At 40.9% G+C, this 27,958-nt stretch overlaps 1 protein-coding gene across 1 annotated transcript; it reads left to right on the top strand.

The window, feature by feature from the left end:
- Nucleotides 1–997: 997 nt before the first annotated feature.
- Nucleotides 998–27,121, top strand: PMPCB (peptidase, mitochondrial processing subunit beta). The gene is made up of 13 exons (XM_060778328.2): nt 998–1,131; nt 4,904–5,044; nt 6,642–6,728; nt 9,285–9,414; nt 12,346–12,544; nt 15,582–15,661; nt 19,739–19,851; nt 20,273–20,416; nt 21,946–22,106; nt 24,581–24,666; nt 24,749–24,837; nt 26,609–26,684; nt 26,769–27,121. Exons 1-13 carry the CDS (start codon nt 1,042–1,044, stop codon nt 26,831–26,833), a joined length of 1,461 nt encoding a protein of 486 aa, XP_060634311.2. The 5' UTR covers nt 998–1,041; the 3' UTR covers nt 26,834–27,121.
- Nucleotides 27,122–27,958: the final 837 nt, after the last annotated feature.

Here is a 27,958-nt window from a genome sequence, read left to right as displayed (position 1 = left end):
ACAGTGCTTTCTGGATGTAGGTGTACTACAACTCCCAAACTCAAGGCCAATGCTCACCAAACCCTTCTCGTGTTTTCTTTTCATCATGGGAGTCCTATGTGCCACCTTTGGTTCAATTCCATCATTGGTGGAGTTCAGAATGCTCTTTGATTGTAGGTGAACTATAAATCCCAGCAACTACAACTCCCAAATGTCAAGATCTATTTCCCTTAAACTCCATCTGTGTTCATATTTGGGCATATGGAATATCCGTGTCAAGTTTGGTCCAGATCCATCATTGTTTGAGTCCACAGTGCTTTCTGGATGTAGGTGTACTACAACTCCCAAACTCAAGGTCAATGCCCACCAAACCCTTCTCGTGTTTTCTGTTGGTCATGGAAGCCCTGTGTGCTAAGTTTGGCCCAATTCCATCATTGGTGGAGTTCAGAATGCTCTTTGATTGTAGGTGAACTATAAATCCTAGCAACGACAATTCCCAAATGACAAAATCAATTTTTTTTGAGTGGAGGACATAAATTGGACTGTTAGGTATCTTGTGTCCAAATTTGGTGTCAATTCCCCCAGCGGTTTTTGAGTTCTGATGGTAGCATGAACTAACATTACATTTTTATTTATATAGATCAGGCATCCTCAAACTGCGGCCCTCCAGCTCTTTGGGCCTTCAACTCCCAGAATTCCTGACAATTGAACAAGCTTGTTAGGGCTTCTGGGAGTTGGAGGCCCAAACAACTGGAAGGCCACAGTTTGAGGATGTCTGATATAGATTATTATTATTTCTGGGAGTTGGGGTCCCAGACACATAAAAGAGGGTCACAGGCCTGTTCTACCGAATCACAGAAGTAGCTGCAAGTTAAGAACGCTTAAGAAGAAAAGACATTTGAAACCAATGGAGAGGAGGGAAGGGAGGCGAGGGATGAAGCGAGCCCTTCTGCTTGAGGCCAAACCCCACAGCTCATTTCCTTGGTCCCAAAGGAGGAGCCCAGGAGGCCTCTTCCGCTCCTGACGCGCCCTTCCCGGAAGTGCTTCTCTGCTCGGACCAAAATGGCGGCGTCTCGTGTGGCGGGGAGGCGGCTTCTTCTCTGGGCCAGGCCTGGTCGCCTTCCCTTTCGGGGTCCGGCCTCGGGAGAGCGGGTAAGTGAAGACGTCGCCCCTCGTCCCTCTCGTACATCCTCACCGCTGGCATTATTCAGCATTGTGGAATGCGAGAGCGCCTTTCGTTGCACTGCATGCTGGGACTCGTAGTCTCCTGGCCGGAAGCGTGACGCAAGAGGTGGCCTCTCGCGGATGCCAAGTGGTTGCCATGGTTACCCAGAGTCAGTCAGGTTTTGCGTCAGCTTCAGAAGCTTTTAAGCGCAGGGTGTCGCCATTCTTAGATAAAATGGGAGATTCTAGCGAAATTTAGAAAATATTCTTTACAAATTTGACAAAATTTTATCCCCCTGTCGGCCACCTTGTGCCAAATATGACTTTGTCAATAGTTTTGTTAATTTAGGGACAATTTTAGACCACCCTGTCATGAGGCTTTCATGGCCCAGTGTCTTCAGATAAGCCTTCCCCTGAGGGTGAGAGAGTGTGACTTGCCCAACGTCACCCAGTGGGTCGCTTCTACTTCTGTAGCTGTCTTCATAGACCTGTGGCTGTCTTCATAGACCTGTCAGCAGCCTATGATACTGTGAACCACCGCCTCCTCCTGAGAAAAATGTATAATATCACAAAGGACTACCACCTCACCCGCCTCACAGGAAACCTGCTACAAAACAGGAGCTTTTTTGTTGAGTTCCAGGGCCAGAGAAGCAGATGGCGGAAACAGAAGAACAGCCTGCCTCAGGGGAGCGTGCTTGCTCCATCCATGTTCAACATCTACACAAATGACCAGCCACTGCCAGAAGGGACAGCGAGTTTCATCTATGCTGATGATCGTGCCATCACCACTTAAGCAGGGAGCTTTGAGATGTTAGAACAGAAGCTCTCCGAAGCTCTAAGTGCTCTGAGACCCATCGCAAACTACAGGCAGCGGGAGCAAGCTCGCTCCAAAGCCCCGCCTTTTCCCCCTCCTCTCTCTCTTGCTAGCGTGACTGCTCTGCCTGTTGAATTCTGTCAACAGCGAGAGTACGCTCGCATCGCTGCACTAGCAAAGGGAAAACCACGCGGCCGCGGAGAAAGAGGCGGAGTCTTCGACGTCATCGGTCGTGCTGGCACAGTTTCCTCTCCCAAGACGCTAGTTTGCGGCGGCTCTTACTGCCTATTACAGGGAAAACCAGCTGATCCCCAACCCATCTAAAACACAGACATGTGCCTTTCACCTTAAGAACACACAAGCATCCCGAGCTCTGAGGATTACCTGGGAAGAAATCCCACTGAAGCATTGCAGCACACCCAAATACCTGGGAGTCACTCTGGACCGTGCTCTTACCTACAAGAAGCACTGCCTGAACATCAAGCAAAAAGTGGGTGCTAGAAACAATATAATACAAAAGCTGACTGGCACAACCTGAGGATCACAACCAGATACAGTGAAGACATCTGCCCTTGAGCTGTGCTACTCTGCTGCTGAGTACGCATGCCCAGTGTGGAACACATCTCACCACACTAAAACAGTGGATGTGGCTCTTAAAGAGACATGCCGCATTATCACGGGGTGTCTGTGCCCTACACCACTGGAGAAATTACACTGCTTAGCCGGTATTATACCACCTGCGTGCAATACCGGCTAAGTAGCAGCCGGGAAGTAGCAGCCAATAGTGAAAGGACCAAGGCAGAGACATCTCCAGCCCATCCCCTATTTGGGTATCAGCCAGCACGTCAACGACTTAAATCAAGAAATAGAAATGTAATATAATTGACTGGTTGCCCTGACACGAGAAAAAAAACAAAAAAAAACAACAGTGGTTTTCTATGGCCAAGATGGGATTCAAACCCTGGTCAAAGGCCGAAATATGCCACGCCCAAAAACTGTCGCGTGTAAGATACAGGTTGGGCATTTTATCCGAAATGCTTCAGAGTGTTTTATTTCTTGTGATTCTGGATTTTGGAATACCTGCTTTTGCATATTATTATTATTATTATTATTATTATTAATAATAATAATAATAATGGGTTGTTGTAGGGTTTTTTTCGGGCTATATGGCCATGTTCTAGAGGCATTATCTCCTGACGTTTCACCTGCATCTATGGCAAGCATCCTCAGAGGTAGTGAGGTCTGTTGGAACTAGGAAAAAGGGTTTATATATCTGTGGAATGACCAGAACTCTTGTCTGCTGGAGCTAGGTGTGAATGTTTCAACTGACCACTTTGATTAGCATTTGATGGCCTGGCAGTGCCTAGGGCAATCTTTTGTTGAGAGGTGATTAGGTGTCCTTGTTTGTTTCCTCTCTGTTGTTGTGCTGTTCTAATTTTAGAGTTTTTTTTTTATTCTAGTACCCAGATTTTGTTCATTTTCATAGTTTCCTCCTTTCTGTTGAAATTCTCCACATGCTTGTGTATTTCAATGGCTTGTCTGTGTAGTCTGACATGGTGGTTGTGAGAGTGGTCCAGCATTTCTGTGTTCTCAAATAATATGCTGTGTCCAGGTTGGTTCATCGGATGCTCTGCTATGGCTGACTTCTCTGGTTGAAGTAGTCTGAAGTGCCTTTCATGTTCCTTGATTCGTGTTTGGACAATGCTGCGTTTGGTGGTCCCTATGTATATTTATCCACAGCTGCATGGTACACGGTAGACTCCTGCAGAAGCGAGAGGATCCCTCTTGTCCTTTGCTGAACGAAGCATTTGTTGGATTTTCTTGGTGGGTCTGTAGATAGTTTGTATGTTGTGGAACCACTGACCGCATAGGGAAGCTGATGAGGAAACACAACATACACCTAATCACCTCTCAACAAAACATTGCCCCAGGCACTGCCAGGCCATCAAATGCTAATCAAGGTGGTCAGTTGAAAAAATCACACCTAGTTCCAGCAGACAAGAATCCTTTGTCCCACCTTGGTCATTCCACAGATGTATAAACCCTTTTTCATCATCAACAACAAAACTTTATTTATATACCGCTGTATCTCCCCGAGGGGACTCAGAGCGGTTTCCAAGTAACATCATCAATACATATAAAGAAAACAGTATAAACATAAAATTAACAAGACAATATAAGCTTTAAAAATCACAATAGCATATATATATTTAAAATAATCCTGCCTGTTCAACGCAATTTAAAAGGCTGGGCCGGGGCTAGTGCAATTTGTAGAGGGACTGGGAAATTAGGTAGAGTCTATGGCTGTTCATTTCCGGGGCCTAATAGGAGGGGGTAACCTGGGTAACTGATAGAAAAAGATATGGCTATATTCAACAGTATCTGGGCTGAGCTAGAACTAGTTGCTCTCAAAGGCTTGTTTAAACCACCAGGTCTTCAGGCTCTTACGAAAGGAGGGGAGGGATGGGGCCTGTCTTATTTCTCTAGAAAGGGCATTTCAGAGGCAGGGGGCTACCACTGAGAAGGCCCCCTCTCTCATCCCCACCAACCATGCTTGTGACGCTGGTGGAAGGGCCTCCCCGGAAGATCAACTTTGGTTATGCACCTTTGCCTTGATTGTCTATTTGTTTTTGGGCATTGAATGTTTGCCATTTTTATTTTTTGTAAACTGCCTTGAGTTTCTTCAAGGAGAGAGGGCGGGTTATAAGTAAAGTATTATTGTTATACCCCAAAATATCATATCTATACAAGAACAGGGAAGTGCATGAACTTGACAATACAGATTGAAAATCTCTTGCCCAGACTTCTGAAATCCAAAATACTCCAAAATAGTGACACATCATCAATTAATGTGGACAATTTTGGAATATTTTGAAATAGTATTTTACTCAGAAGTGCAGGTATATACTTGTATCCTTTTGTTTACAAAATGGTTTTCCCCAACAGTTTCTGCATCTTGGGGGAAGGAGGTTCAGAGCAACCAAGGTTGCTCCAGAAATTGTCCTAAATGTACCAGAAACAAAGGCATCGTTGCTTGAAAATGGCCTCAGGGTAGCTTCTGAAGATTCTGGACTTTCAACATGCACAGTAAGTAAGCTCTCCAAAAGAAATGTTCCCCTAAGCCCTCCAGCTCTGCGTTTTCAAGACATTTTTAAAAGAACAATATTTAAACTGTGACTTTGAGCACACCTTTCTTGGAAATAGTTTTAACTGAAATCAGCAAGTCTTTGTTTCAGGAGCCTACTATGATGAGAGAATGCTTCTTTTTTTATAGAAAGCACTGATGTAAAAATTATTATTGTGTAGAAATGTCACATTGATAAAATTGTTTATTTTAAAGCTCTATTCAATAGTAGATGCAGCTGATGTTACCAAAGCTAGTGACAGCTACTGGTATTGACTGAGTGAGATAGGGATCATGATGGTCTACACCAGTGCTTCTCAACCTTGGGTCCCCAGATGTTTTTGGCCTATAACTCCCAGAAATCCCAACTAGTTTACCAGCTGTTAGGATTTCTGGGAATTGTAGGCCAAAAACATATGGGGACCCCAGGTTGAGAACCACTGGTCTACACAATATGTATTCGGTATTATTATGCAATAGGATTGTTGTCATAGGGACACTTTCTAAAGTGATTTTAATTTCTGTGGAACTGTGTAAATCCATATGTTCCTGATAATGGTTTTGGACTATGTTAATATGCTCCCAGGATAGATAGATCCGGTCTGCTTTCACTTTGTCCAAAAGGCTAGTGCGCCCCTGCCCCCCGGCACCAACTGTTGCTCTGGCCAGAGTGAAGAGAGAGGGGGCCAGAAGACAGTTCCATCTTGTCTCCTGTCCTTTACTAATAATATATATTGTATATACAAATAATATTTATAATATTATAATGTAATACAATATAATACTACTAATAATAATACAATATTATAATTATATATTTTATATTACATGTAATATTACTAATAATATTACAATATAATGGTATAGTACAATATAGTAATATATAATACTGATATTGTACTGTGCTAATAATATAATATATTGTATATATATCTGTATCTATCTATCTATCTAGATAGATAGATAGGTAGATAGATAGGTAGATATAGATATTTTGTAAGCCGCTCTGAGTCCCTTTCGGGGTGAGAAGGGCGGCATATAAATGTCGTAAGTAAATAAATAAATATAGTCATCATCTTTGTGTGTTTTTTCCAGACTTGTCTTTTGATAGATTATTAGGTTGTTGTTTTTTATATGCAAGTTGCTGTATAGATTATGATCTGTTAATAGCAAGCTGAGATAAATGAAAGATTTTAAAATAAGGGAATGCAATGCCTTTGGGATATCAGTGATGCACTTCCTCAGTCTTTCATTTCTTTTTTGGTTTCCACTCTCAAACTATATGTAAGAAAAAACAGGATGCTGTTTACTAAGATTACGGTTTTGTTACCTGATCATAGGTATGTGGCAATAGTAAAAAATTAAATATCTGAGAAGATATATTGGAACTTCTGTGAGATTAAGAACATTGACAGTTTCGGAATACACTATTATTTGATTTTCTAGCTTGTAGATGAGAAATGTATTATTGGCCTTTTGGCTAATATGTGCTCTTGCCTCCACATCATGCTGCATTCTGTACTTTATTGGCTATAAATATAATTATTTGTTTTTAATGAGGTGGGACTCTGGATTGATGCTGGAAGCAGATATGAAAATGAGAAGAACAATGGGACAGCTCACTTCCTGGAGCATATGGCTTTTAAGGCAAGTCTTCAAAGTATATTTCCCATATTGCTTATGACATTAAATATTAAATTGTGTTCATCTTTAATTCAGTAGCAAAACATGCACAGATTCAGTTGAGGAAATTAAAAACAACATCAAAGCAAATAGTTTGTTCCTGTAACTCTCAGCTGGTTCATATGTGAGTGAAATAATCTTGTCCAAGGTACTTTATACACAGTGCTCTTAATATAGTTGCAAGTTTAAGGGAAGGAGAAATAATTCGCAGCAGTAGTATGCATAATTAAAATTTCCAGGACCTGCTTTGTATTTCACTAAAAGTCTGTGTTTCTTCAACTAGACTGAAGCCTTGTTCAGGACAGAGGAGAAGGTAGACATATATTGAAGGAAAAGATAGATGATGCCTTTGTGCTAAGACCAGTGATTTGTTATTGAGTACCAGGACTAGAGCATAAATCTACTCTTTTTCACTGGTAACCTTTTCTTGACTTAAGAAGCATAATTTAGGGAGGAAGTGAGGCTTTTTGTTAAATCATTGAAAATCACTTTTGCTGATCAGCCTCAATATTGCTGATACATTCTGATTTCTCTTCTGCCCAGCCAGTCTTTACAGTTTATTAGATTCACTAAAGCAGACAGAACTCCTTTTTGGTTACTGTGCCAAGGTATCTGTCCTGCATGCACTTTCCATTGTGGCTAGTGAAATCTGCTGGCTCTGCAGCCATCACAGTCACTAGAATGATCTGCCTCTTACATGACATGATGCTGCATTCTTACACAATGGATACTCCCTTGTCAGCTTAGGGCTGCACTGGCAGAAGACACTTAGTTTTGATTGAAATGCAATAACATAGGCCAACTCTATCATTAACATGTGATACTCTGACTTAGTGTTGTGGCCTTGAGGCAATCCACCGGCATTATATCAGCTCCAAGAGTTGCATTTTATTTATGTGACATCTCTGGGAAACTGCACGCACAAACATTTTAAGGCAAAATTGTTACATGTCCTCAGTTGTGTTTGTGAATTAAATAATTAAATATAGCTGGCTCTAACCTGAATGCTTAAGACAGGTCCACCCACCAAAATCCAATTTATGAAAGATCTCTGGGTTATGGACAAGATAGTTTCTGTAGGTTCAGCTGAATTTTTATGTAAGTCGGAGCAGGTACATATTTCAGAAATATGTAATTTTTTTGTTTTTGTTTTGGATAGCACAGGGAAGGATGAACACCCCTCTAACACTTACTTTGCTGTCTATGCCCCTGTTCAGGAGATTTCACCCCACTTTCTGTCCCTGTGACAACTGGATTTTGAAACTTTTGGGTTGTTCTGGAGACAAACATTGGTAACAAAACTTCAGGGAAGACACCCTTTTCCATGATAATTCTTTCAGGAGTGAATTTCCCTTTCTAGGGGTAGATTTCCTCTCACTTCCTGTTGTTTCACCTCTTGTTTGTAACTAGGAGTTAGATGTAAGTCGGAGATTTGTGACTCAGGGAGTGCTTGTATAACAGCTGGACTCTGGCCTTTGGGGGATGAAAACTCCATAATAGTGAGGCACTCATTTGAAACTGCTTCTGAAAAGTAACTTCTAAAACAATTCGTTTAAATACTTTCCTTGCTGGATTTGAGCTATTTTCTGCTGTTCTGATATAACCCTTTCCCAAATTCCCCCTATAAAATGGCAATTTGATAAAATATACTGTATATACTAGAGTATAAGTCTAGTTTTTCAGCCCCCTTTTTAGGCTGAAAAAGCTGCCCTCGGCTTATACTTGAGTCAAAGTTATTTATTATTTTACTCTATTATTACTATTATTTTTATTACATTTATTGTTTTCCTCTATTATTACTATTATTACATTTGCATTATTTTACTCTATTATTATTTTATTACATTTATTTTACTCTTATTATTATTATTATTACATTTATTATTTTACTTTAGTCTTATTGTTATTACATTTGCATTATTTTACTCTATTATTTTATTACATTTATTTTATTCTACTTATTATTATTATTATTATTACATTTATCATTTTACTTTATTGTTGTTATTACATTTATTATTTTACTTTATTATTATTGGAAGGATACATAAGCACATTGACACTGAAAAAAGTTAAAATAATGGTTTAATCAAAGTTGGTCAGTCTTATTTTAAATTACAGTTTTATGTAAACATTGAAAAACATGTAACCTACTGTTTCCTCAATTAATGTAATTTTATTGGTATCTATATTTATTTTGTATTACCTGTAGCTGCTGCATTTCCCACCCTCGACTTATATTCGAGTCAATAAGTTTTCCCATTTTTGGTGGTAAAATTAGGTGCCTTTGTTTATATTCAGGTCGGCTTATACTCAAGTATATACGGTATATAACTATGACCCTCTGGTAGAGTTGTCATTTTTAAAGCTATCTAAAAGCATGGTATGATTAAATCTAGTGCACCAGGCGTTCACTTTATTATTGAGGTGTCCTGCTAGGGAAATACATTATCATTATTTTTGTTTTGTGCAGAAATCCTCTCATTTACATTGAAATAATTATCTCTATTTAAATTGCAGGGAACAAAAAAGAGGTCTCAGTTGGACTTAGAACTGGAGATTGAAAACATGGGAGCTCATCTTAATGCGTACACCTCCAGAGAGCAAACTGTGTACTATGCAAAAGCTTTCTCTAAAGACCTGCCAAGAGGTAATTGAATTCTGGGGAACCTCTGGTGAATTTCTTTCTGAAAGAAGTTGAGCGTGAAAACACATCAAGCCTGCTTTTAGCCTTGAGGGAAAACATGCATTCAATATATAATGACAGTGAGAATTATTACAGACCATGCTTTAGGCCTTGGCATCAAGGAAGGTACAGAGGAATATTATTTTTCCATTGGGTTTTAATAGATCATCAATTTTTATTGTTCCATTTTGTTTCATATTTGTTATCAATATTCCATATATCTGTTCATTTTTATTCCTATTGAGAGTCTATCTGTTATATTTATCGGGAATTTACTTTGCCATTTTTACAGCATTGCATTGTTGAAATCAATGGACCTCCTTTTATTTTCTTTCATTATTTTTTTCTCTCCATTCCTTAAACTAAAGCAATGTTCCCACCCATTCATTGATTTCTCTATTCTTACCTATCTTTTTAACTTTTCCAGATCCAATTCCAATAATCTCACTGATTGGCAGGCCTCAAAATAACTTTGAGGGCATGGTGTTTCCCAACTTTGACTTCTTGTGAGGAGTAAAATATCAAGTTGGAGATTCTGCTCTTGTTAGCCCCTACTATCCAAGATCTAATTGAATCATTCCATTTCTATATTATTTTGTTTGGAATACTACCATATAGTATACATACTCCCTGGGGCTGATTTATCAGATAGCTGCTGCCTTGGGCCTTAAACCACATTTTTGTGGCAGGAATAAACTTTTGAGTGTTGGGATTCTTTGTGTTCCCGAGCACAAAATTAAGTAATGCAGCGATTTTTTTTCTAACTTGCTTGCCCTTTCAGATAAAGTTACTTTGCAGTAATAGTGGACCATTGGGCAGAGGACATGGATGAATTGTCACCTAAGTGGGCTTCACGTGTATTTCCTGGTACATTGTAGGTTACACTATGTAACAAAATTTGAAAACATTTCTGTTCATGGTTCGAAAGTATTTTTCAGTTTCATTTTGCAGTACTTACTTTGAAGATAGTTGCTATACTCCAGAAACTTTGTTTTTTGTGGCTGCCACAAACTTTGTTGAATTGGTTGGGACTTTTTGAGATAGTAGAGACTTTTTGAGACTCATTGAAAAACTATAGCAAACGGTGCTGCAGGATGTCTTGCCAAAACAAAGTTTTTGCAGCTTATTAAACCTTTTTTGTGTTTTTATGGTAGACCCAATTAGGAAATGATATTTATAACCTAGGAACAAAAATAGGGTTATGTAATTTCACTCCAAGTTCACCTTTGGTGAAAAAAGGGAGGTTTGTGAGGGAACCAAACTGTTCTGTCGCTGCTGGAGCCGAAATTAAATGCTTCTAAAAGAGGATGCAAGGCTTGCGTCCTGCGGGAAGCTCGGGGGCCGAAGAAAGAACCTTTAGAGGATTTTCTCCTATTAAACAGGCTTTAGGACACTTAAACTTAAATACAACAGTCTTTATTAAGGAACAAGCAGAAATTGTAAAATTTCTAAATAGTCTATTGGCTTTTGTAGTCTTGTTTGCAGGAAACAGGCACTATCTTTAAGAATATTTGTTCAACAGAAAAAATCCCCTTTAAAGCTCCTCCCAGGCTGCTGTGAACTTAAACCTGACTGGTTTGAGTCTGCTACTGGCTGAACTGCGTCTCAGAACCAAACAAACGTACCAGCGGGCTTGAAATCACCTAGCTGAAGATGAAGAGCTGTTATTCCCTCCGGAAGTCCTCAGGGCTGTGAAGCTGTTCCCTGGAACCCTTTGGGAATCTGTAGAGGCCTTCAATCTGTTCTTCCCCAGGAAGTCTTAAAAGACGAAGCTTTTGGACAGGAGGAATGTCTGTATGCATCCTCTGCCTTTGGCTTCTCTTGCTGTAACTAACTGAAAAAATGGCCCTTTCCCGCCAAAAAGCAAAAGGGGGCGGGACCAGGGATCCTAACTATAATTGGCAGGTGGCTTACCCTATGGTTGCAGCCTATAACAGGAAGCCACCCTACTGCAAAATCCCAAGCCTGGGATTGCAAACAAACATTAACTGCAAAGCAAACAAAATAGGAGCTCCTGGTACAGCTGTACCAGCACACAAACCATTCTATGTGCAAGTGTCTTTCGTCGCAAAAAAATTAGCCTCACAAAAATGAAAAATTTTGGATAGATTAGGAACTGCCAGGAGACTTTGGCAGGCCACATAAATGGGCTTTGAGACCACTTATTTTCATGAGCCACACCTTCCTCAGCCTTGCTCTATAGCAAGGGTCCTCAAACGAAGGCCCGGGGGCTGGATATGGCCCTCCAAGGTCATTTACCCGTCCCTCGCTCAGGGTCAACCTGAATCTGAACCAGCTTGAAAGCACATGACAACAACACTCCTATCTCATCAGCCAAAAAGCAGGTCCACACTTCCCATTGAAATATTAATACATTTATATTTGTTAAAATTGTTCTTTGTTTTAATTATTGTATTGTTTTAAGGGTTTTTTGCACTACAAATAAGATGTGGGGTTTTTTTTTCAAATTATAATCCGGCCCTCCAACAGTTTGAGGGTCTGTGACCTGGCCCTCTTTTTAAGAAGTTTGAGGACCCCTGCTCTATACAGTATGTAAATGGTAGTAGAAGTGGTCATATGTCTTGCCTTATGAATTCTCATTTAGTCCCCACCCATATGGTAAAACATGAAAGAAAACAAGGTAAATTATTTTAAAGCTAAGATTAAACACTTATGTAAGTTTATGAAGAACCTTCTGCAATCTGTGATACTTTACAGGTTGAACAGCTTCATCAAAAGTATGAGAAAAGCACATGCTTGCTTTTTATTTCTTGAGGAATTTCATTCATTTGAAAAACGGCACCAGCGTGCTCATTAGATAGGCAGTGAACCGAGTGAATGTTTTATTTATTGTCGAAATGTAATCAAGTTACGTGTTTCTTGTTTTCTTTCCAGCTGTGGAGATTCTGGCCGACATCATACAGAATAGCACATTGGGAGAGGCAGAGATCGAAAGGGAGCGAGGAGTGATCCTTCGAGAAATGCAGGAGGTTGAGACTAATCTGCAGGAAGTGGTCTTTGATTATCTGCATGCCACCGCTTATCAGAACACAGCCCTGGGACGGACCATTTTGGGACCCACAGATAACATAAAGTACATATTTTTTCCAATTATAATGCAGTTCCTAGTTTAATAGGGATTCGGAGTTGAGCTCTTGGTATGATGGAATTACAGTTTTTTTCTGTATATTTTTTCTGCAGAATTGTTTATTGTCTTCTGAATCAGTGTTTGTTGTGCATAGTCCACATGGCATTCCTCTAAGGCTGGATCTACATGGCTCTATATCTCATGATTTGAACTGGATTATGAGTCAACACTGTCAGATAATCTGGGATAAGAAGGTAATCTGGGATCAGATCCTGGGATATAGGGCAATGTAGATCTAGCCTAAGTCAGGCTGCGGCCCTCCAGGTGTTTGGGCCCCCAGCTTTTGCCAGAAGCTCTTGCCAGCTGTTCCAGTGACCAGGAATTCTGGGAGCTGAATCCAGAACACCTGGAGGGCTGCGGGTCTAGGTCTTCTTGCATGAATATGGTGCTTTTTTCATGTATGATGTAATAGTGCCCATGGCAGTACAGTTTTGGTAAATTACGTTGCTCGATTATTCAAGATTTCTTAAAAAAAAATATTGGTTTTTTTTAGAATACATCAATACCATCAATACTCTTATATTCCATTCTCAATTCATTACATCAACTTTCATACCTTTTTTTTTGTTCACCTCTATGCCCCCCCTTCCGAGCCAATTCAATTTACATTCTCTTTCCAAAATACCATTTCTTCTTGTGGAGGTAATTTCCCATCTACTTCTTTTCAGCCGTTCTCACTAAATTTTCCCCAAAATTCATCAAAGTCGTTTTCCTTCCATACCCCTTTCCTGACTCTTAACCTACATGTCAATTTATTATTATTTATTATTTATTAACTTTATTTGTATGCCGCTACCATCTCCCCAAGGGACTCGGTGCGGCTTACATGAGGCCGAGCCCAAACACAACAATAGAAGCAATAAAACATCAATACAAGCAATTAAAAACATAGACAATAAAATACACAACATTATAAAAAAATAAAAACAACACATAATTAAAACAGTGGGAAGGCCAAATGTAGAGTTAAAATTGGAAATAATGCTGGGCCATGAATGAAAGGTGATACTGATGTTTGTGGAGGGCATAATTTATCATTTATTGCTAGTTTCCATAGTACTTTCTACCATTCTTCAATTGGTATATTTACCTTTCCAATTCTTCGCTATCAGTAATCTTGCTGTAGTTAACATGTTATCTATTGCATCTTTCTCTGTTTTTTCCAATTTCTTAATGTTATTTAGTAACAACAGTGCAATGCTTGCACTTTTTCCTGTTTTCATATCCATTATAGTTTCTATTTCTCCAAATACCTTCCCCCAAAATTCATTTACATATTTACATTGCCACCACATATGTATATATGTACGCACCTCCTGGCAACCTCTCTAACAATTTTTGTGGCATTCCTATTAATATTTGCAATTTTACTGGTGTAAAGATTTCTTTACATACATACATACATACCTATCTCTGTTTGTGTATGTATTCTAACTGCCATTCAGTATCTTTAAACGATATAGATCTGGGCACAATAAGCACCAAAAACATTTCTGGTCCTTCTTGGTGATATTCTCTTATTTGTTCAGCATAACCTGTGTTGAGTTGTAGGGTTTTTTGGGCTCTATGGCCATGGTCTAGAGGCATTCTCTCCTTACGTTTCGCCTCCATCTATGGCAAGCATCCTCAGAGGTAGTGAGGTCTGTTGTCACTAGGAAAAAGGGTTTATATATCTGTGGAATGACCAGGGTGAGACAAAGGACTCTTGTCTGCTGGAGCTAGGTGTGAATGTTTCAACTGACCACCTTGATTAGCATATAATGGCCTGACAGTGCCTAGAGCAAACCTTTGTTGAGAGGTAATTAGATGTTCTTGTTTGTTTCCTCTCTGTTGTTGTGCTGTTGTAATTTTAGAGTTTTTTTAATACTGGTAGCCAGATTTTGTTCATTTTCATGGTTTCCTCTTTTCTGTTGAAATTGTCCACATGCTTGTGGATTTCAATGGCTTCTCTGTGGAGTCTGACATGGTGGTTGTGAGAGTAGTCCAGCATTTCTGTGTTCTCGAATAAAATGCTGTGTTTAGGTTGGTTCATCAGGTGCTCTGCTATGGCTGATTTCTCTGGTTGAAGTAGTCTTCAGTGCCTTTCATGTTCCTTGATTCGTGTTTGGGCAATGCTGCGTTTGGTGGTCCCTATGTAGACTTGTTCACAGCTGCATGGTATCCAGTAGCCTCCTGCAGAACTGAGAGTATCCCTCTTGTCCTTTGCTGAACGTAGCATTTGTTGGATTTCTTGATGGGTCTGTAGATAGTTTGTATGTTGTGTTTCCTCATCAGCTTCCCTATGCGGTCAGTGGTTCCCTTGATGTATAGCAAGGACACTTTTCCTCTGGGTGGATCTTTGTCCTGACTCTCATGGCTTGTTCTCGGTCTTGCAGCTCTTCTGATGTCTGAGAGAGCTTGTGTTTTCACAGTTTAAAACAGTGTAACGGTTTCAGGTTCCATGGCTGAAAGTTTCATCCTTTTCCATTGTGTATCTAGTTACACATATGAGTAAAGAAGCATACAGTATTCAGAGTCCTCTTTCCTGTAAAAAACAACTATAGGGTTGTGTTTGTGGTAGAAATGGGAGGGAGTGGAAAAAAACCCTGGAAAAATGGGGGGGGACGGGACAGTTTTTTCCCCTTCCCTCATTTTTTGTGCCTCCCCTTTTTCTTTGACATTTTCCCCTCAATTTTTCTGTTTTTTCCCCCCAGGCCTTCTCATCTCTAGTCTATAGTATATTATGTTAAACAGCGACATGGGAAACACCAGCAGAGTCATTCCATCTACTCAAATCACCCCTTAAAGGCAAATGTAGTGTTGCAGTATTAGTGCAAAAATGAAATTTAAAAAATCTGCCTTGAACATGGGGCGCAATTTTGCTGCATTTTATATCATGTCCTACAATACACAATTGAAGGCACGTTACTATTTAGCTTAAGGCATCTCATAGATGTAACTGTGAGCATGCTTTCCTCCTATGAATCATGCTATTTTCTTGCAGGTCCATTAATCGCAATGACTTGGTGGAATATATTACCACACATTACAAAGGCCCCAGAATGGTGCTTGCTGCTGCTGGAGGTATGTATAAATTAATAACATTTTTTGTGATGTGGGTGGCTTTTTTTTACTTTTTTTACTTTCCACCTCCATCCTGTTTGGTGCCATGTTGTTATTATGTGCCTTCAAATGATTTCTGACTCATGGCAACTCTAAGGCAAAGCTATCACGAGATTTTCTCTGTCAAATTTGTACAGAAAGTTTATTCACTCTTTCAGCCTCTGCTAAGGCTGAGAGAGTGGGACTTACCCAGGGTCACCAAACGGGTTTCCATTGCTGAGCGGGAATATAAATCTTGGTCTCCCAGTGTACTTGTCCAGTACTTGGACCACTACACAATGCTGGGTCTAAAAGGCCCTGACAATCCATGGGAGGCATTAGAGACTTAGCCACGGTGGTCCATGCTCTCGTCACATCTAGGTTAGATTACTGCAACGTCCTCTACGTGGGGTTGCCTTTGAAGACTGCTCGGAAGCTTCAGATAGTCCAGCAAGAGGCAGCCATGTTAATAACTGGAGCGGCGTACAGGGAGCATAGAACTCCCATGTTTTTTTTGTTGTTGTTGTGTCAGGAGAGACTTGAGAAACTGCCAGTCGCTTCTGATGTGAGAGAATTGGCCGTCTGCAAGGACATTGCCCAGGGGATGCCCGGATGATTTTTGATATTTTTATCATCCTTGTGGGGAGCTTCTCTCATGTCCCCGTATGAGGAGCTGGAGTCGATAGAGGGAGCTCATCCGCCTCTCCCCGGATTTGAACCTGCGACCTGTCGGTCTTCAGTCCTGCCGGCACAGGGGTTGCCGGCATAACTCCCATGTTATGGCAGCTCCACTGGCTGCCAGTTTGCTACCGGGCACAATTCAAAGTGCTGGCTTTGGCCTATAAAGTCCTAGAACAGCCCCGGCCCAATTTACCTGTCAGAACGCATCTCCCCCTTTGAACCACCGCGGAGATTAAGATCTTCTGAGGAGGCCCTGCTCTTGGTCCTGCCACCATCACAGGCGCGTTTGGCAGGGACGAGAGACAGGGCCTTTTCAGTAATTGCCCCTCAGCTATGGAACTCCCTTCCTAATGAGATCAGGTCAGCCCTCTCCCTCTTGTCATTTAGAAGGATGATAAAAACGTTGCTGTGGGACTGAGCCTTTGGGACTGTGCAGTGAGACAGCAATAGGAACCCTTAGTATGCCAACCAAATTCGATATGGTTGTTGAGACAATTTTAACTGGAGAATTTTAACGTCAAGATAAGTTATTTTAATGCTTTTGTATGTGTATGGTCTAATACAGGGGTCCTCAAACTAAGGCCCGAGGGCTGGATGCGGCCCTCCAAGGTCATTTACCCGGCCCTTGCTCAGGGTCAACCTAAATCTGAAATGACTTGAAAGCACACAACAACAATCCTATCTCATCAGCCAAAAGCAGGCCTACATTTCCCATTGAAATACTAATATGTTTATATTTGTTAAAATTGTTCTTCATTTTAAATATTGTATTGTTTTAATTGTTTTTTGCACTACAAATAAGATATGTGCAGTGTGTGTAGGAATTCATTCATGGTTTTTTTTCCAAATTGGCCCTCCAACAGTTTGATGGACTGTGACCTGGCCCTCTGTTTAAAAAGTTTGAGGACCCCTGGTCTAATATGTTTCGGCATTGAATGTTTGCCGTTTATATGATGTGCCCTTCGGGGTGAGAAGGATGGAATATAAATGCTTTAAATAATAATAATAATAATAATAATAATAATAATAATAATAATAATTCTTTACTGCCAGCAGTAAAGAATTGGTGGGATCATAAACCCACAAAGGTTGTGGAAAATGAACATCCAAAAGTACTGTGGGACTTTCGAATCCAGATTGACAAAGTTTTGAAACACAATACACCAGACATCACAATTGTGGAAGAGGAAAAAGTGGATTAGGGAGTCAAACAAGGGTGCGTACTAGCCCCACTCCTCTTCAACATCTTTTTGCACGATCTCCCTACAGCCCTGGCTCAAGTTGACGGGCATAGCCCCAAGATTGGCCCAAAGCATGTTCCCCTTTTGCTATTTGCGGACGACGCAGCCCTATTATCCCTCTCTCATGTGGGCTTAAAAAGACTCCTGCATAAATTTGTTGATTTTTGCGAGGCGAACGAACTGCAGGTGAACTACGACAAAACCAAAATCCTGGCGTTTGGGAAAAGCATCAAAAGACAAGTCTGGAAGATAAAGGGCCACTATATTGAGCAAGTAAAACATTTCAAATACCTAGGTCTCTGGTTTAGCAACAACTTGTCATGGTCCACCCACCTAAAATATACACTGGCCCGGGCCAAATTGAGTAGCAGTGCGACCAGGAGGTTCTTCCACTCCAGGGGTAATCAATATATCCCCCTAGCTCTGCAAGTCTTCAAAGCAAAGGCGATGTCACAACTTCTCTATGGAGCACCCATCTGGTTAACCCCCAATAACAGCGCCATCAGATCTTTTCATTCAAAATTCCTCCATAAACTATATGGTGCCCCCAACTGTGTCCCGTATGCAGTTCTTTGTCTTGAATCTGGGCAATATTCTATTGAGGCTACTATCTGGCTAATCGTCATTAAATTTTGGCTATCTATACACTATCAAAGTCCCAGCGACTCTCTGACTCAACTCACCTTGAGCGAACTCCACCACTCCAAATGGTGCTCAGCTGTCCTAGCAAAGATCGGGGAATTGGGCTACGACAGCGATTTCCTGACTCTACTATCTTTTTCCGAGATTTTTACCCTCATCAAAAGGAGGCTGCTAGAAAGGGACCACAACCAATTGTTGAGCTTGGCAAACAAATCCTGCTCACCTATTAACTTGGCAATTCCATACACACAGGGAAATCCAGCCTTTTACATCTCAGAGCTCACCAACCCCTCTTACAGAAGAGCCTACATGCTGGCTAGATTTAACATCATGCCATCGCCGCTCCATAGAGGAAGACTCAATGGCCTCCCGAGCGACAAGAGGGTCTGCCTCTGCAGCACAGGACAGCTAGACTCCATACTGCATATTCTCCTGCACTGTCCACTGTACCAGGATCTAAGATCCAGCCTGCTAACACAAGCTATAGACTCACTGAAGAACCGCAGCGATTCTGCCAAAGTGATTTTGCTTTTAAATTGCCAGGACTTTAGCTGCTGCCTTTCAGTGGCAAGATTCCTGAATGAAGTCTGCAAACTGAATGTGTAGCAAACGAGAAGCCCTTTTTTATTACGTGTACTATGTTTTATACTCTCTGCCATGTTATGCCAATAAAGGCTTATTGTATTGTATTGTATTGTATTGTAAAAGTGGATCATTGATGTTGCCATACATTGAGGAAAAACAACAGGAAAAACTCAGCCAGTATCAAGACCTCAAAATCGAACTGCAAAGGCTCTGGCATAAACCAGCACAGGTGGTCATTGGCGCACGGAGTGCCATGCCAAAAGATCTCAGCCGGCATTTGGAAACAATAAACATTGACAAAATCACGATCTGTCAACTGCAAAAGGCCACCTTACTTGGATCTGCGCACATCATTCGAAAAGACATCACACAGTCCTAGACACTTGGGAAGTGTTTCGTTGTGAAACGAAATCCAGCATCTAGATCTTGTTTGCTGTGACATGCTGTGCTTTTGTGTCAGAATAATAATAATAATAATAATAATAATAATAATAATAATAAAGCAGTAGATCAAATTGTAGTAACTCCTAGAAGGAAAAAATACAAGTGTAGCAAAGATCTTGGTCTTAGAAGCTGTATAATAATTGATTCAACTTTAGAAATGGAATGTAAAGAATGAAAGTGCAAAATAACTAAGCACATTGGTCACCAATCTTGATAATTTGGAACTCTAAAGTGAAATATTTCAATGTATATGCATGTACAGGCAGTCCCCGAGTTACAAACATCTGACTTACATACAACTCCTAGTTACAAAAGGGGGGGGGGGTGAGAGAAATCTACATCTTGGAAGGGAAATTCACTCCTGAAAGAGTTATCATGACAAATCTACAGAATGTTTCTTGTTCATAACCTGGGGATCGCCTGTATAATATTTATGCTAAACCATAGTTATGTGCCAATTTTTTAGGGGTCGCTCATGATGAGTTGCTTGAACTAGCAAAGTATCACTTTGGTAACTTGCCACCGGTGGAAAGAGGAGGCGCACCAGCCTTGCCCCTGTGCCGCTTCACAGGCAGCGAAGTAAGTTGAGCTCTTTTCTGGCACGTCTTTGTAGAATGAGCAACCTGAGAAGTGACTGACAATGCAGTTGTGATCCAAGGTATCTGATTTAGCTGAGCTTGGACTACCAAAACTGCTGAGAAGTTTGATAACTAAGGATGGATTTTCAGCATTTTTCAGAGCGTCACCAGTAATTCAAAGGAGTGTTGTGTTAATACAATTTGTGGATGTTCTGGCTCATTTATTGTATTGGGCTTATAAAAATTGCTCATTTAATCTCTCTTTTACTGACATTTTTATGCTATCTCCTTTGTGGAGCTAATGATGTGGAAATAAAAGCTTGGCTGTTGGTTAATTTATTACAAAGCTTTTTTGGCTTGCTGCTTAGTTGTTGCATTCATTAACATTTTCTAAAACCCTGTATTTGTGGTTACTTGATTAGATTCGAGTGCGAGATGATAAGATGCCTTTGGCACACATTGCAATAGCTGTTGAAGCTGCTGGCTGGTGTCACCCAGATACGCTTCCTCTTATGGTGGCAAATACTCTGATAGGCAACTGGGACCGTTCGTTTGGAGGTGGCGTGGTAAGTAGACCATAGTTTCCCTCATAGCTTCATGATGTATAAAGGACTGTTGCTATATTGGTAATTCCTGGTTCAACTTAAGAACACCTGATTATTATTTTTTCTTCATGGAACTATTTTTCCAATTCAGACATCTATATAAAAATGTAATATTCGTTTGTGGGATTAACAGAACTCAAAAACTACTGAGGGAATTGACACCAAATTTGGATAAAATACAGCTATCAGGCCAATGTATGTCCTTCACTAAAAAAAAGACAAGAACAAAAAGCAGAAAGGCTGTGTACCTTCGCTGTTGGTTAATGGTTGAACTCCAGCAGCTTTAGTTCTTGGCCATTGGCTATTAATTAAACTTGAAGTCTTTTAATATCCTGAGGGCTGTAGGTGACTCAGACATGTGCCTTTCCCCTTAAGAACAGACAAGCATCCCGAGCTCTGAGGATTACCTGGGAAGGAATCCCACTGGAGCATTGCAGCGCACCCAAATACCTGGGAGTCACTCTGGACCGTTCTCTGACCTACAAGAAGCACTGCCTGAACATCAAACAAAAAGTGGGTGCTAGAAACAATATCATACGAAAGCTGACTGGCACAACCTGAGGATCACAACCAGATACAGTGAAGACATCTGCCCTTGCACTATGCTACTCTGCTGCTGAGTACGCATGCCCAGTGTGGAACACATCTCACCACACTAAAACAGTGGATGTGACTCTTGATGAGACATGTCGCATTATCATGGGGTGTCTGCGCCCTACACCCCTGGAGAAATTACACTGCTTAGCCAGTATTGCACCACCTGACATCTGCCGGGAAGTAGCAGCCAATAGTGAAAGGACCAAGGCAGAGACATCTCCAGCTCATCCCTTGTTTGGGTATCAGCCAGCACGTCAACGACTTAAATCAAGAAATAGTTTTCTTAGATCTAGAGAGACACTCGCTGGAACACCTCAGCAAGCGAGAGTTCAAAAGTGGCAGGCTCAAATCCAGCACCTCAATCCGTGGGTGATACCAGATGAGAGACTCCCCCCTGGGCACACAGAAGACTGGGCGACTTGGAAGGCGCTGAACAGACTGCGCTCTGGCACCACGAGATGCAGAGCCAATCTTAAGAAATGAGGCTACAAAGTTGAATCCACGACATGCGAGTGCGGAGAAGAGCAAACCACTGACCACCTGCTGCAATGCACCCTGAGCCCTGCCACATGCACCATGGAGGACCTTCTTGCAGCAACACCAGAGGCACTCCAAGTGGCCAGATACTGGTCAAAGGACATTTAATCAGCTACCAAGTTTGCAAAATTTGTGTGTGTGTGTTTTAAAAATCTGTTTGCTTGTTTTGTTCTGTTAGAAATGTAATACAGTGTTCTGGTTGCGGATGACATGATAAATAAAGAAATAAATCTCCCAGTTTTGAGCTGAAAAGGGAATACCTATGCAAGATTCCCTAGAACAATGACATGGGTTTTTTAGTTGAATTATATTGATCTTTTTTAACACCTTCAATATATATTTTTTAATTTTTACAGAATCTGTCCAGTAAGCTTGCTCAAGTTGCATGCCATGGCAACCTTTGCCATAGTTTCCAGTCCTTCAATACCTGTTACACGGATACTGGGCTGTGGGGAGTTTATATGGTATGTGAAGGAACCACTATAGAAGACATGATGCACTTTGTTCAGAGAGAATGGTAAGGGAAACTCAATTAATGGGATTATATGTATGCATGAATGTCTCCTGCAATGATAAGACATTAAGCTAATACTGATTCTGCTTGGTAAAATTTGAGTCCAAAGGGAACACTTGGGTTTGCTTCCTTATATTGCTGTGTGCACGTCTCAGATTGATGCAGTAATTCATCAACCATTCATTTATTTCACACTAACCGTCCCCTACCACATGTTGCTGTGGCCCAGTCTCTGTATATGTTTTGTGTGTATATATATTTGAGTTTATATGTGGTTTTGTGCATGCGTTGTAATGTATTTTTTATTTTTTTATTTTTTGGAACTTGCTACCTGAGGAGAATAGACAAGCCACTGGTTCTTCTTATGTGCCTTCGGAGAGTGACCATTCAACCCATTTGTTTGTTTCCACCCACAATTTGCCCTTATGCCAAAGCAGCTCCCCCTTTAAAAAGGCTAAACCCCACTGCTCCTCCATCTTGGGTGCTCCTATCACACCCAGGGCTTTAACCTTTTAACATTTTATCCCATACATTTGGCCCATCCATTGTGTTGATTATACTATGTTATGTTTATGCTGTTTTATTTTATTTGCTATTTTGTATATTTTGTTGTGATGTGATTTTTGTTCTTTGGCGTTTTGTGTTTAATTATGTTGTATTATTTTCAGGCTTGGCCGCATGTTAGCCGCCCCGAGTCCCCTTTGGGGAGATGGTGGCGGGTTATAAAGTTTATCATTATCATTATTATTATTGGGTGGTTGTAAGTTTTTCGGACTATATGGCCATGGTCTAGAGGCATTCTCTCCTGACATTTTGCCTGCATCTATGGCAAGCATCATCAGAGGTAGTGAGGTCTGTTGGAACTAGAAAAATGGGTTTATATATCTGTGGAATGACCAGGGTGTGACAAAGGACTCTTGTCTGCTGGAGCTAGGTGTGAATGTTTCAACTGACCAACTTGATTAGCATATAATGGCCTGACAGTGCCTGGAGCAAACTTTTGTTGAGAGGTAATTAGATGTCCTTGTTTTTTTCCTCTCTGTTGTTGTGCTGTTGTAATTTTAGAGTTTTTTTAATACTGGTAGCCAGATTTTGTTCATTTTCATTGTTTCCTCCTTTCTGTTGAAATTGTCCACATGCTTGTGTATTTCAGTGGCTTCTCTGTGTAGTCTGACATGGTGGTTGTGAGAGTGGTCCAGCATTTCTGTGTTCTCAAATAATATGCTGTGTCCAGGTTGGTTCATCAGGTGCTCTTCTATGGCTGATTTCTCTGGTTGACGTAGTCTGCAGTGCCTTTCATGTTCCTTGATTCTTGTTTGGGCAATGCTGCGTTTGGTGGTCCCTATGTAGACTTGTCCACAGCTGCATGGTATATGGTAGACTCCTGCAGAAGCGAGAGGATCCCTCTTGTCCTTTGCTGAATCCAAGCATTTGTTGGATTTTCTTGGTGGGTCTGTAGATAATTTGTATGTTGCGTTTCCTCATCAGTTTCCCTATGTGGTCAGTGGTTCCCTTGATGTATGGCAGGGAACCACTGGGTGGATCTTAGTTTTTATTCTCTGTCAGGCCATTATATGCTAATCAAGGTGGTCAGTTGAAACATTCACACCTAGCTCCAGCAGACAAGAGTCCTTTGTCCCGCCCTGGTCATTCCACAGATATATAAACACTTTTTCCTAGTTCCAACAGACCTCACTACCTCTGAGGATGCTTGCCATAGATGCAGGCGAAACATCAGGAGAGAATGCCTCTAGACCATGGCCATATAGCCTGAAAAAACCTACAACAACCTAGTGATTCCGGCCATGAAAGCCTTCGATAATACATTATTATTTCTTAATAGTAAAGTCACACAGTGATAAAACTGCTTGTTTGTGGATGTGATTGAACTTATATTACATTGTAATGTTACTAATAATATTACAATATAGTGGTATGGTGCAATATAGCAATGTTTAATGCTGATATCGCACTATGCTATTTATTTTTTTGGTCGTGTCAGGAGCAACTTGAGAAACTGCAAGTCGCTTCTAGTGTGAGAGAACTGGCCGTCTGCAAGAACGTTGCCCAGGAGACGCCCGGATGATTTGATGTTTTCATCACCCTAATGGGAGGCTTCTCTCATGTCCCGGCTTGGGGAGCTGGAGCTGACAGAGGGAGCTCACCCGCCTCTTCCCAGATTCGAACCTGCGACTATGCTAATAATATAATATATTGTATGTAATATATACCTTGTTAGCTGCTCTGAGTCCCCTTCGGGGTGAGAAGGGCCGGCATATAAATGCTGTAAATAAATAAATAAATAATGTTTGTAGCCTGGAGGGGAAGGTCACTTGTCACCTTGAGCTGATATCAGATTCTGCTTACTACTGTGTTTTTGCAGCAGCTTTTAGGAGTAAGCAATTCAGATGTTGGGTATGTTCTTTAATGTAACTGGATTATTCCAATACTTTTCAGTGTATCTCTTGCTCTTTCAGGATAAGGCTGTGCACTAGCGTTACTGAGAGTGAAGTGGCACGTGCCCGGAACCTTCTGAAGACCAACATGTTGTTACAACTGGATGGTAGGATCTGAAGTTGTATTTCTATTTACACCTTTTGTAATTGATTTGTATACCAACCATGCTAAACAAAATCTCATTTTAGGTTCCACTCCGATTTGTGAAGATATTGGACGACAAATGTTGTGTTACAATCGCCGCATACCGATTCCTGAACTTGAAGCAAGAATTGAAGTAAGCAGCATAATAATTTTTGTTCTTGTGTATATTCTACAGTTCTGTATGTTGGAAGAATTTACTTTCCTGAGGCTCTCAGGTTTCACTGATGCTCCTGTTCCTTATGTATAAAAGTGTGTGAGTACTGTTACCTGAGATCTCAAATATAAGATTTTTAACTAAAATTACAATGCAGTCTTATGGTCCCAGTGAATACGATTTTTCTCTCTAGGGTGATACTCTTCGACTTGCAGGAGACACAAACTCAGATCCTCCTCCTGCTTTTTTTTAACCAAGAGATGTTAAAAGGGAGAAAATAGGAGGCCACATATGGACAGATTACTTACCTTAGGCGATCCCTCGTTGGCCGAGTAGGATAGTCTTCCAGGATCAGTATTCTTGTGGGTCCGTAGGTGACTGTGGACCTGCATCTTCTCCTGCAGGGAGGGCGTTGGTTTCCAGGTGGAAGGCAGTCATGATCAGGGTTGGCTTGAGGCACCTTCCTCTTGGCACGTTTCTCTTTTTCGCCCTCCATTTGTGCCTCTTCAAACCACAGCACTGCTGGTCACAGCTGACCTCCATCTGGAGTGCTCAAGGGCCAGGGCTTCCCAATTCTTAGTGTCTATGCCAGAGTTTTTAAGGTTGGCTTTGAGCCCATCTTAGTAATTGTGTACTAATTGTGTATTAGATTAAGTTATTAACTGTTTTATATTGGTGTTGAATTCTGCTGTGTTCTGTGTCTTGTGAACCGCTGTGAGTCGCCTTCGGGCTGAGAAATAAATAATAAATAAATCTTTAAATCTCTTTTCTTGTCCTCCACCATTCCGTTTTCCGTTCTTGAGTTCGGAGTAGAGCAACTGCTTTGGGAGATGGTGGTCAGACATCCGGACAACGTGGCCGTTCCAGCAAAGCTGATGGCGGAGGACCATTGCTTCAATGCTGGTGGTCTTTGCTTCTTCCAGCATGCTGATGTTTGTCCGCTTGTCTTCCCAAGAGATTTGCAGGATTTTCCGGAGGCAGGGTGATGGAATTGTTCTAGGAGTTGCACGTGACGTCTGTAGACAGTCCACGTTTTGCAGGCATATAGCAGGGTTGGGAGGACAATAGCTTTATAAACAAGCACCTTGGTATCCCTAGGAATGTCCCACTGCCAAGGTAGTAGAAATGGTCAACATTTTCTAATGTTACACCATTAAGCTGTATCCCTTTCTAATGGACAGATGAAAGAAGGTCTGAATTAGCAGTGTTCAAATTTCCAAACATTTCACAACCTGCAGACAAGACCTGGATCCAGTTTTGGCTGTTTCCGTCTTATTCTTCACGATGAAAGCTGATTTTTAAAAAGATTCTTGTCCTCTTTGAACTTTGGAAAATCCAAATTAAACAAAATAAAAACCCAACCAAATATTGCCCAGAAGTCTCTTTCACATGTAAATTTATGTAATTTAGTTACATAGCTGAAGTGCTAAGAAACCCTGTTAGTAAAATGTGATAATGTGTATCATCTGTGCCCTGATGCATATTGGCACCTCTTCGCTGGCAGCCCATGTAAGTAGAAATGCCAAGGCTAACATTGCAAAACTGCTCAATTGTATTTTCTGTTGGTACAAGTCTTCTACTGGCATTATTCATAATATGCAGGTTTTCTTGGTAGTAATTTTAATTTTTACTATAGAATTTGGACACATCTAATTTATTTTTTACTATAGAATTTGGTTTCCTTGGTTTTGGATGCAATCTAATTGTTTAGGTAAGAATAACAAAAAGTAAGAGAACTTTTATCTTGCAGGCAATTGATGCTCAAACTATCAGAGATGTTTGCACAAAATATATCTACGATAAATGCCCTGCAGTTGCTGCTGTTGGTAAGAACATAATTACTATTTGGTATTATTTTATTTAATGTGTTAGGATTTTTAGTCATTATTGTTTTGTTTTGAAACTTGCAGGGCCCCTTGAACAACTTCCAGATTACAACAGACTCCGAAGCGGCATGTATTGGCTTCGCGTTTGAGGCTTTAGAGATAGGTTTCTAGACTTTCACGAATTACATGAACTGCCTGTGTGGGAGGTGGTAAAGTTTCAATGATGCATCCAGACAACAAAGATGTTGCTTTCCGTTCCTACGGCTGCTGATCCTAATAGTTTTTTTTTCAATTTGATTCAAGAACACCTTCAACTGCAACTATTACAGAAAGGATACTAAGAAAGAACTACAACTATTTATAAATAACTAGCAGTCCCCTGCCACGTGTTGCTGGTGATCTGGAAAATAAAGTAATGAGAAAGTGTTGGCTTCTAATATATGTAATGCCTTTATGCTTTGGGTAAACAGCATTTCTTATTGTTTCTTTGCCAGTGTTGATGTGGAGATTGTCTGGTTTGCCTACTCTGGAACATGCAACATATCATTGTTCTTCTTTAGGGGTCCCTTTCAAATACTGCAGCTGTCATATACATATATGTGTGTGAATGGCTGGATGGCCCTTTGTCAGGAGGGCTTTGATTATGTTTTCTTGCCCTGGTGAAGGGAGTTGGACTGTATGGTCTTAAGGCAGCATTTCTCAACCTGGGAAGTCAAGACCCCCGGGGGGGGGGGGGGGATGACCAGGGGTTGTCAGAAGGGTCACCGAAGACCACCAGAAAACACAGTATTTTCTGTTGGTCATGGGGGTTCTGTGTGGGATCCTCTTTGATTGTAAGTGAACTATACATCCTAGTAACTACAACTCCCAAATGTTAAGGTCTATTTTCCCCAAACTCCATCTGTGTTCACATTTGGGAATATTGAGTATTCCTGTCAAGTTTGGCCAGATCCATCTACAGTGCTGTCTAGATGTAGGTGAACTACAACTCCAAAACTCAAGGTCAATGCCCATCAAACCCTTCTAGTATTTTCTGTTGGTCAGGGGAGTCCTGTGTGCCAAGTTTGGTTCAATTCCATCATTGATGAAGTTCAGAATGCTCTTTGACTATAGGTCAACTATAAATCCCAGCAACTACAACTCCCAAATGACAAAATCATAATTTTTTTGAGTGATGGTCACTCCTTGTGTTGTGAGACGTTTTGTTGCCAAATTTGGTGTGATTTCGTTCATTGGTTCTTTTGCTTTTAAGGTACTCATTATGCACAGAGCAT

Source organism: Anolis sagrei, chromosome 5 (genome assembly GCF_037176765.1).
Source record: "Anolis sagrei isolate rAnoSag1 chromosome 5, rAnoSag1.mat, whole genome shotgun sequence".
Classification (NCBI taxonomy): domain Eukaryota; kingdom Metazoa; phylum Chordata; class Lepidosauria; order Squamata; family Dactyloidae; genus Anolis; species Anolis sagrei.
This window is presented reverse-complemented; position numbering and strand designations above follow the sequence as displayed.